Here is a 9,705-nt window from a genome sequence, read left to right as displayed (position 1 = left end):
GATCCCGCGTTGCATATTCAGTTCAGATGAGAATGAACCTCCATCGCTCGCAGCTGATTTTCAACATCGCATCCTTCTCATGATCGCTATTTACAACCGATCTGAGTGCTGAAAACGATACCGAGCGCGACATGGCCCGAGATAAAAAGGATAGAGATAGCTGGGGTAAGTTCATTTTTAATAATAATAATAAACAACAGCGAGACATGAGACATTCAATCAAACGCGTTATTGTGCGTTTTTGAAAATTACGAAAACGCTTTTTCATAGACAGTGTTTGTGTTGGTCTGTTTATGTTAAATAACACACAATCGTTCATGTACATCCACAGGAGTTTTTCCTTGCACTGTGATCCTATTCGGTCCGGACCACAGCCCTTGTTCCCTCGGTGTATGTGTGTGTCAGTGATGACAGCTATTTAACTGTTTTAAGATATCAATTTATATTTAAAAAGACTGTAACATTTGCAGTAACATAAATGTAGCCATTCTTACAGAGCTCGTTATTCTGCAATATCCATAACGCATAAATAAGTATATTTCTATATAATTTATCGTAGTGTTTTCGGGACGGATGCTTCAGTAACATTTGTCAGATCACACGTCACAGCTGTGTTAAAAGCAAAAATGTGGTGACTGTAAATTCAGGTGTATTGATGATGCCATACAGGCATGTATGGAGATCATACACATGAATATATGATGCTTTCTGCTCTAAACAGGCCCTATCAGGTGAAATGACGAGAGAGAGAGAGAGAGACAGAGAGAGAGAGAGAGAGAGAAAGAAAGAGAGCGAGCATGTAGGTTATGTCATAAACTGTTTAAAATGCTATTTTTATTGTCCTCAAGGGAAGATTCAGCATGTAGACAGCAGCCAGCATAAATAAATAAATATCTAACCACACATTTTAACAATATTTCCCAGTTTTGCTTATTAAATAACCATGCCAGCAATTCAAATAAGTTTAAAAGAATAGATTTATAATATCGCTCCGTGTTGTTGTAATGTAAACAACTATTGCTATTTGATTACAATGAATGCTTTACAAAACATTTAGATTGGTTCCCCAAAACATCCTCATCTTGGTTCACATATTCATATAGGCCCGGTTTCACCAGGACTATACCTTAGTTAAAGTAGGATATTTAAAGGGATAGTTCACTTTAAAATTAAAATTCTGTCATCCTTTACTCGTCCTCATGTTGTTCTAAATCTGTCTGAATTTCCTTTTTTCTGATGAACACAAAAGAAGATATTTTGAAACACACAGCAGTAAGTGACCATAGACTTCCATAGTAGGAATAAAAAAATATGATGGAATTTAATGGGTACCGTCACCTGTGTGCTTACCACCATTTATAAAAACATTTTCTTAGTCATTTATCACAATACTTTCAAAATATTTTTTTCCTACTATGGAAGTCAATGGTCACTTACTGCTGTGTGTTCCAAAATATCTTCTTTTGTGTTCATCAGAGAAAAAAATTCATACAGGTTTAAAACAACATGAGGATGAGTAAATGATGACAGAAATTTTATTTTAAAGTGAACTATCCCTTTAAGTCACTTTCATTTTAGTCTGGGAGTAGGCTTAAGCCTTGTCTGTGAAACCGGACAATAATAAGACAGTACTGTAGCCATTAAGCTACCAACACCCATCTGGTATGATGATTGACACTCGGTGAGTATCTTTACATCAGGATGTCTCCTACATGAAACATGAAGACATCGAAACCAATAAAACATTGCTATGAGCCGCATTAGACAAGCTTTGATGACAGAGTTTAGATCATCATTCGGGCTCCATTAAAACTGTCTGCTGCATTAAGCCTTCCTAAACTATGACACCACTGTTTCTCCCTAGGGATTGTTAGACTGGGAAGAGCGCGAGAAAGAGATCTGATTCGAGTCACTGCCTTGAGAGCTTTACAATACTCTTCCATAACACCTGTGTGGTGGCTACTTATCAGTAAATCCTAATAATAATGGGTCTAGGAATGTGATATATATCTGGGCGTATCATGGCATTTCTGCTTCATTCCTTTTTAAAATTGCCACTTTGTAGGTATGAGCAAAAATGTGCCGTTTTGGGTGTGTCCTCTTAAATGCAAATGAGCTGTTCTCTGCACTAAATGGCAGTGCTGTGGTTGGATAGTGCAGATTAAGGGGCGGTATTATCCCCTTCTGACATCACAAGGGGAGCCAGATTTCAATGACCTATTTTTCACATGCTTGCAGAGAATGGTTTACCTAAACTAAGTTACTAGGTTGATTTTTTTTCACATTTTCTAGATTGATAGAAGCACTAATTATAGCACTTAAAGAGTGCTATAATGACTCCACCCACTGGCAATATACCCACTGGCAGACCCCGAAAGAGAAAGAGGGGACGAACTGAGCTCGTACCAAAAGTGTGGTGAGCTTGAACCTGCTCACGTCACGTCGTACCCATAGACTGTAAAAAAAGATAGAAGTAGTGTCAGTCTCAAGTGGCCACGCCCTTAATTATGCAGAACTTTAAGGCTTAATATAATTTAAAGCCAGTCGATGAATTGCAGTTTAAATCACCTCCGTATTGGCTACATCAGAGAGATCGAAAGGTTGCCCCTCGGTCGTACCGCAACATCCAATAGGAAAATTCAACTGCAGTAACCACCATTCAACCTGAAGAGGGCAGCACTCAGACGTTTTTACACCATTTATTGTAGCACTGAAACACTTTATACCCAAAGGTCAAAAAAGTTACTCAAATCAATGAACACGCACTAATAAAGCCCCATTCTTACAGATCTTTAACTAAAAAAAGTTGGTTTAGGGTTTAGTTACTCTTTAAACATGGAAAAAAACAGATTTTCATGATATGTCCCCTTTAAGTGATTATATCGGGAATAAAGGCCAATTTATACTTTTGCGTTAGGTGCGCGTTATAGGTACGCCGTAACATACGCATAGACGCGAACCCTGTCGCCGTAGCCTTCGCAGTACCTGACGTGCACCTCCTCAAAAATGTAACTACACGTCGAAACGACGCGGACCGCAAGATCTGTGATTGGTCGGCGTGAATGCATTGTGTTTCCTCCTACGCATTTCGGCGGTGTACTGCAGAGCAACACAAACGCAGAAGTATAAATGCTCATGACGGCGTTGCCTACGTGCGTAGCGTCTGGCGTACCCTACGGCGTAACCCTGACGCAAAAGTATAAATTGGCTTTAAGACCTGCATTCCGTACACACTTGGAACTTTAAGGATTCACTTCCGTGGTTGTCACTTCCTTAATTTTAAGTTGTGTGTCTATATGCAGGTGCTTTCGTGGATAAGAATGTATATGACTGGAGCTCAGAGGAGGAGGAAACAGATGGGCGGGCACGACCAGTGCAGGTGTTGGTGGTGAAGGATGATCACACGTTTGAGCTGGATGAAGCAGCGCTCAGTAAGATCCTGCTTGCAGAAGAGGTCAGAGACAGGGAGGTGGTGGCCATCTCTGTAGCAGGAGCATTTCGCAAGGGTAAATCCTTTCTCATGGATTTCATGCTGCGATACATGTATAGCCAGGTAAGACTCTCCGTCTGTTCATCCTTCTAATTTCTGTTGGATGTGATTCTGTTCAACGTATCTTCCTTTATTTATATAGGACTTTGGCAGTTCAAATGTCCATATCTGTGTGTTTTAACACCCTCATTTATTTGTATGTGTTTAGGCCAGTGAAAAGTGGCTGGGAGATCCCGACGAACCGCTGACAGGATTTTCTTGGAGAGGAGGATCAGAGAGGGAGACCACAGGAATTCAGATCTGGAGTGAGGTCTTCCTGGTGGACAAACCAGATGGTAGCAAGGTAACATAAGCAACTAACATTTCTGTATAAACATGCATTTTTAAATTATATTGGGTAATTGTATTTCGGTTCTCTACACTAAGCAATTTAGTGAGGATATCACCAGTGTGTGTAGTAGTCATGCGTTTCTTCTTTTCACCTGTAGGTGGCAGTGTTGCTAATGGACACACAAGGGACCTTTGATAGCCAATCCACTCTCCGTGACTCAGCTACTGTATTTGCTCTCAGTACCATGATCAGCTCAATGCAGGTAGTAAATACACAACACATCCCAAAAACCTGTTATCTCAAAAAACTTCATTCACCATGGTAACAACATATAAAACCCTAGCATATTTTATAGTAAACATTTACATTTATGCATTTGGCAGGTGCTTTTACCCTAAACGACTTATGGTGTATTCAGCCTATGCATTTTTTTGTATGTGTGGTCCTGGGGATTGAACCCACGACCTTTGCGCTGCTAACGCAATGATCTACCAATTCAGGTACATATAAACATCTCTTATCTTCTCTTCTAGGTGTATAATATCTCTCAAAATGTTCAGGAAGATGATCTTCAGCACCTGCAGGTATGGAGTGGGTCCTTTCTTTATTGTCTCCATTTTATAAAGCAGTAAAAGCAGAGACTGTGTGTTATATAAGTGTACTTCCACTGTATCAATTCAGTTTCAATGCATTGACAGATGCTTCGAGTACATCTGCACTTATGTTTCTGTTGATCTGTGTAGCTTTTCACTGAATATGGAAGACTGGCCATGGAAGAAACATGTCTCAAACCATTTCAGGTATTTGCAGTATTAGTTATTACATTCATAGCTAAAGTCAGTTTGTTACTTCAGGATTGTGTAGTTTTATTCTGTAATGTACAGTCAACCCCCCTAGGAGATTTTAAAGGAGACATATCATGAAAATCTGACTTTTAACGTGTTTAAGTGCTATAATTGGGTCCCCAGTGTTTCTGTCAACCTAGAAAATGTGAAAAAGATCAACTCAGTAAATTTGGCTCCCCTTGTGATGTCAGAAGGGGAAAATACTGCCCCTTAATCTGTACTATTCAACCACAGCACTGCCATTTAGTGCAGAGATCAGCTCATTTGCATTTTAAAGGATACATCAAAAATGGCACATTTTGCTCACTCCTAAAAAAGTGTCAATTTTAACATGCTATAATAAATTGTCTATATGGTATTTTGAGCTAAAAACTTCACATACGTATTCTGGGGACACCAAAAATTTATTTTACATCTTAAAAAAGTCTTGTGACATGGCCCCTTTAAGTAAATATTTCAATAATTTAATAGCACATTTGTATGTTTATATATAACAATAAATATTTTTGTTATCAAGTGTTTTATTTAGATCTTTTATTTTAAAATTATTTAATTGTAATTTTTTTTACAATTACAATATTTTTTCATCAACTAACGAACCCCCTGCAATTCTATCCCAAACCGCTAAGGGTTCCTGAACCTGATGTACGTTATTTTTATGAAGTCCGTATTGATAAATATATGTTACTTATCATATCTGGTGTTATTTCAAAAGTCCTTGATCTTTCTTGTGCGGGACTGGAGTTTTCCATACGAGTTTCCCTACGGACAGGAAGGAGGAATGAAGTTCCTGGAGAAAAGATTAAAGGTAAGAGGCCTTAAACTATGACGTAACGGAAATTAATCTTTTTAAAACAAAGAAAAACGGCGCTAAGACGTCTACCTCTACGCAGATCTCAGAGAACCAACATGAAGAGCTACAAAACGTGAGGAAACACATCCATTCCTGCTTCACCAACATCAACTGTTTCCTTATGCCACACCCAGGGCTTAAGGTGGCCACAAACCCACACTTTGATGGCAGATTGAGCCGTACGTTCACAGGCCCACACTAAACAACAGATTGTAGCTACAATGCAAGATACTGAGAAGTATAAATGTTTAAATTCATTATATTTGGTTTTCAATCAGTGTGATGTGTGTCTTTTAGAGGTCGATCAAGACTTCATCAATAATCTTCAGGTACTTGTGCCGTGGTTGCTGCGCCCTAAAAACCTGGACGTGAAAGAGATCAACGGAAGTAAAATCACTTGCCGTGGACTCGTTGAGTACTTCAAAGTAAGAATTGAACATGAAAATAATTTAGTAAGCAGACGGCTCCAGGCCGGATCTGCACCGGAGCCGCTGACTTAGGCGAGGATCCGATGCGGATCCGGCCCAGAGTCATCTTCTGTCTAGGTTAACAAAACCCTAGCATTGTGTTCACAAGCATTATGTAGCGTTGTATATACATACAGATATGTATCCGATTTAGGACAACGTATGAGTACTTCAAAGTAAGAACTGAACACAAAATTAGTTTAGTTAGCAGACGGCTCCAGGCCAGATCCGCACCGGAGCCGCTGACTTAGGCGAGGATCCGGTGCGGATCCGGTCCAGAGTCATCTGCTGTCTATGTTAACAAAACCCTAGCATTGTGTGCACAAATTGCGCATGAGCAAGCACCTCAACTAGCTTTGTCCTTCACTTTTTTATACAGTTTACATTTTTCTATCAGTCTTGGGCTATGCTCACACTGCATGCGAAAGTGGCCCAAATCTGACCCATTTCTGATTTCCTTATGACAGCAAAAATCTGATTTTTTTCAAACCAGACCAAGGCCACTTTTATATGTGGTCCCAAATCGGATACATCTCTGATGTATTGCAATGCGACTTCAGTCTGAACAGCCATGTCGCAATTTATCCGACTTTTACGTCATTGAAATGCGATAGATGTCACAATTTTCCGCTGAAGGAGGCGGGAAGATGACGTCACGTCGTCTTCTGCGCATACAGGTTAGAGCTGTAATCGGGCCTTAAAAGTTAGGCCCGAAATGTCCGGAGCCCGACAGAATGCAGCCCGAACCCGAACGTACATTTAGATTGACAGCTATTTAAAAGCCCTAACCCGTTTACAGCCCGACATTATTTAAATGTGCGCACACACACAGCTTTTCTCAAGAATGAGAAATTTACACAGGTTTTAACATTATTTATTCATGACTAATAATCTACACGCCACTTGGAAGTTGAAACAAAGAAATAAAATAAGTCATCTGTAACATTGCAACATCTCATTTTAAATAGGCTTATGCAATACACTATAAATATGCCAATAAAATTATTATTTCTTAACGAATTAAATTAAGATAATACATTCTGAAATAAGATGGGTATTTGGCAATAACGAAATTAAGAGAAAGGCTCCGCGGGATTTGCGTCGGCACTTCTCTCCATTACTGCCAACATTAGTCTATATCCTCTGTCTAAATTATGTATTTAAGACTCGATTCATATTTAGTTATACATTGAAAAACCTACTCACCAAGATTAGGCTACATGTTTTTGATGAGGAAAATCATTAAATCCAATCCACTGTAAATGAATTCAGCGCGATCCTGCGCTACTGATTGAACTTGACCGCTCATTTACCTCACAAAGCCGGAGCGCAAGCCCGAGCCCGCCCCGAGCCCGTGTAAAATGTTAGAAAGGAAGCCCGAACCCGCCCGAGCCCGTCGGGTCCCGACGGGTCCCGTCGGGTTCGGGCAAAGATCTTCAGCTCTAATACAGGTCACTTGAGGGCCATATACGGTTCACACAAGATTTAAGTGATAATGTGCAAAACAGTCAGATTTCTGCAAAAAGATCCGAACTGTGCTTTAAAGGTGCAGTGTGTAAATTTTAGCAGCATCTAGTGGTGAGGTTGCGAATTGCAACCAACGGCTCAGTCCACTGCCCAGCCCTTGTTTTGAAACGCATAGAGAAGCTACGGTAGCCGCCACCGAAAAAACATGTCATCTTCGGAGACAACTTAGCAAAAAAGTGTGTTCGTTAAGGGCTTCTGTAGAAACATGGCGGCACAAAATGGCGACTTCCATGTAAGGGGACCCTCAGTGTATGTAGATAAAAACGTCTTATTTTAAGGTAATAAAAACATAACGGTTCATTATAAAAAAAGGTCTTCATACACCTCTGATAATATAGTTTTGTATATTATTTTGCATTTCTGTCAAGAGATCCTTCTAAAAAGTACACACTGCACCTTTAAGACCTTCAGTGTGAACTAAGGCTTGGAAATTTGAATTAAGCAGCTGTTTATGATTATAGGCATATATCAAAATTTACCAGGGGGAGGAGCTGCCACACCCAAAATCCATGTTACAGGTATGAACCCTTTACCAAATACATTCCACATCTCAGTTGGGATCCACTAGGTGACATTTTTATGCTGTGCGTATGTGTGTACAGGCCACAGCAGAAGCGAATAATTTGGCTGCAGTGGCTGCCGCTAAAGATCTCTACAACAGGAAAATGGAGGAGGTGAGTGTGCATTTATCTCATCCATATCTGCTTATATTTTTTAGCTCTTACATCCACTTTCTCTTCATCAGGTGAGTGGAGGAGATCGCCCGTTCCTTGCACCGAGCGTGCTGCAGGCGCGTCACCTGGAAATCCGAGAGGAAGCGTTGACGGTATTCCGTACGGTGAAGAAAATGGGTGGGGAAGAGTTCAGCCGGCGTTACCTGCTGCAGCTGGAGGCGGAGATCGACGAGCTGTTTGTGCAGTACATCAAACACAACGATTCCAAAAACATCTTTCATGCGGCACGCACGCCCGCGACGCTGTTCGTGGTCATCTTCGTAATGTACGTGGCCGCAGGGATCACCGGGTTTGTGGGCGTCGACGTCATCGCAAGCATCTGCAACATGGTGCTGGGCTTCGCGCTCATCACTTTGTGCACCTGGGCTTACATCCGCTACTCAGGAGAATACAGAGAACTTGGTGCGGTCATCGACCAGGTGGCCGGAGCTCTGTGGGATCAGGTAAAACACAGCTGCTGACCACCTCTAATGCATTTCTATATGCAAATAGTTTGTTGTCAATTGCAAGCCGTTAACGGTTTTCCTTTTCTTTGTGTTGTAGGGAAGCACAAATGAGGTGAGGGTTTAGTCTGCACAAACTTTAATATACATCAACAAAGTTTTTTTCGGATTAAACTGTGATTTTAACCTTGCTCTCTCTCTCCATCTCAGGCTCTGTATAAGCTGTACAGCGTAGCAGCAAACCACAGGCAGTTGTATAACCACGCTTTTCCCGGACACCAAACCGCCCAACAGCCTGAAGAGAACAAGAAACACAACTGACTGCATGCCATTTCACACAGGCGCACTGTGGACAGTGACAGTGGAGCGTACAGTCAGAGAGAGAAAGAGACGGGCGACGATGCTGTACTGCTACGAATGCAGCATATAGCCAAAAACACTCACCACAACATCACCCTGCATTCAAGCTCAGACCCACAGACGCCAGAGAGGTCAAAACATTGCACATCAGAATCCGACTTCGCCTGGAATGCCTTGAGTGATTCGGTTTGAACCTGCTGTAGAAATTCACTGTATTAGTTTTGGCATTCATGTCTGGATCATTTCACGGTCCGTTCAGTGTAAATAATACTGTTTCTCTCTCTGACATACACGTGAAAGAAGTCTGTTCTTATTTTGTAATGGATGTCGTATGTTCAGTGCTATTTATAAGGGAATAAAATACTACATGTTTAAAAATACAGTATGGTGTTATTGGTATCTTCCGCTGTACTGAAAGAAGAGAATGCGTGAAGACTCGTGTGATATAGCGTTCCAGTAATAGTGCTTCCGGACAGTTATTTAGGCATGCCTGTAAAGACAGTATACAAATATACACATATCAGGGTTCCCCACGGGTCATGGAATTTCTGGAATATCATGACATTTTTAAAAGTCTATTCCAGATGTTGAAAGTCAGGGATTTTTTTTTTCATTGAATTTTTGAAAAATCATGAAATTTTAAAAAGTCTATTCC

At 40.7% G+C, this 9,705-nt stretch overlaps 1 protein-coding gene across 1 annotated transcript; it reads left to right on the top strand.

Moving 5' to 3' along the window:
- atl1 (atlastin GTPase 1) lies at positions 1–9,430 on the top strand. Its single transcript, XM_065296334.1, has 14 exons — positions 1–165; positions 3,303–3,553; positions 3,699–3,833; positions 3,979–4,083; positions 4,355–4,405; positions 4,565–4,621; positions 5,382–5,474; positions 5,560–5,698; positions 5,817–5,944; positions 7,975–8,031; positions 8,116–8,187; positions 8,259–8,690; positions 8,791–8,805; positions 8,901–9,430. Exons 1-14 carry the CDS (start codon positions 132–134, stop codon positions 9,009–9,011), a joined length of 1,680 nt encoding a protein of 559 aa, XP_065152406.1. The 5' UTR covers positions 1–131; the 3' UTR covers positions 9,012–9,430.
- The last annotated feature ends 275 nt before the right edge of the window (positions 9,431–9,705 follow it).

This window comes from Paramisgurnus dabryanus, chromosome 20 (assembly GCF_030506205.2).
Source record: "Paramisgurnus dabryanus chromosome 20, PD_genome_1.1, whole genome shotgun sequence".
NCBI lineage: Eukaryota > Metazoa > Chordata > Actinopteri > Cypriniformes > Cobitidae > Paramisgurnus > Paramisgurnus dabryanus.
The sequence above is the reverse complement of the archived record's forward strand: the minus strand, read 5'-3'. Positions and strand labels throughout refer to the sequence as shown.

Excerpts from the sequence above, each read along its gene's own strand:
- atl1 (XM_065296334.1), top strand. The coding sequence starts at position 132 with ATGGCCCGAGATAAAAAGGATAGAGATAGCTGGG. Across the intron at positions 5,699-5,816 it reads CTTTGATGGCAGATTGAGCC|AGGTCGATCAAGACTTCATC; the intron begins GTACGTTCACAG and ends TGTGTCTTTTAG. Across the intron at positions 8,032-8,115 it reads ACCCAAAATCCATGTTACAG|GCCACAGCAGAAGCGAATAA; the intron begins GTATGAACCCTT and ends ATGTGTGTACAG.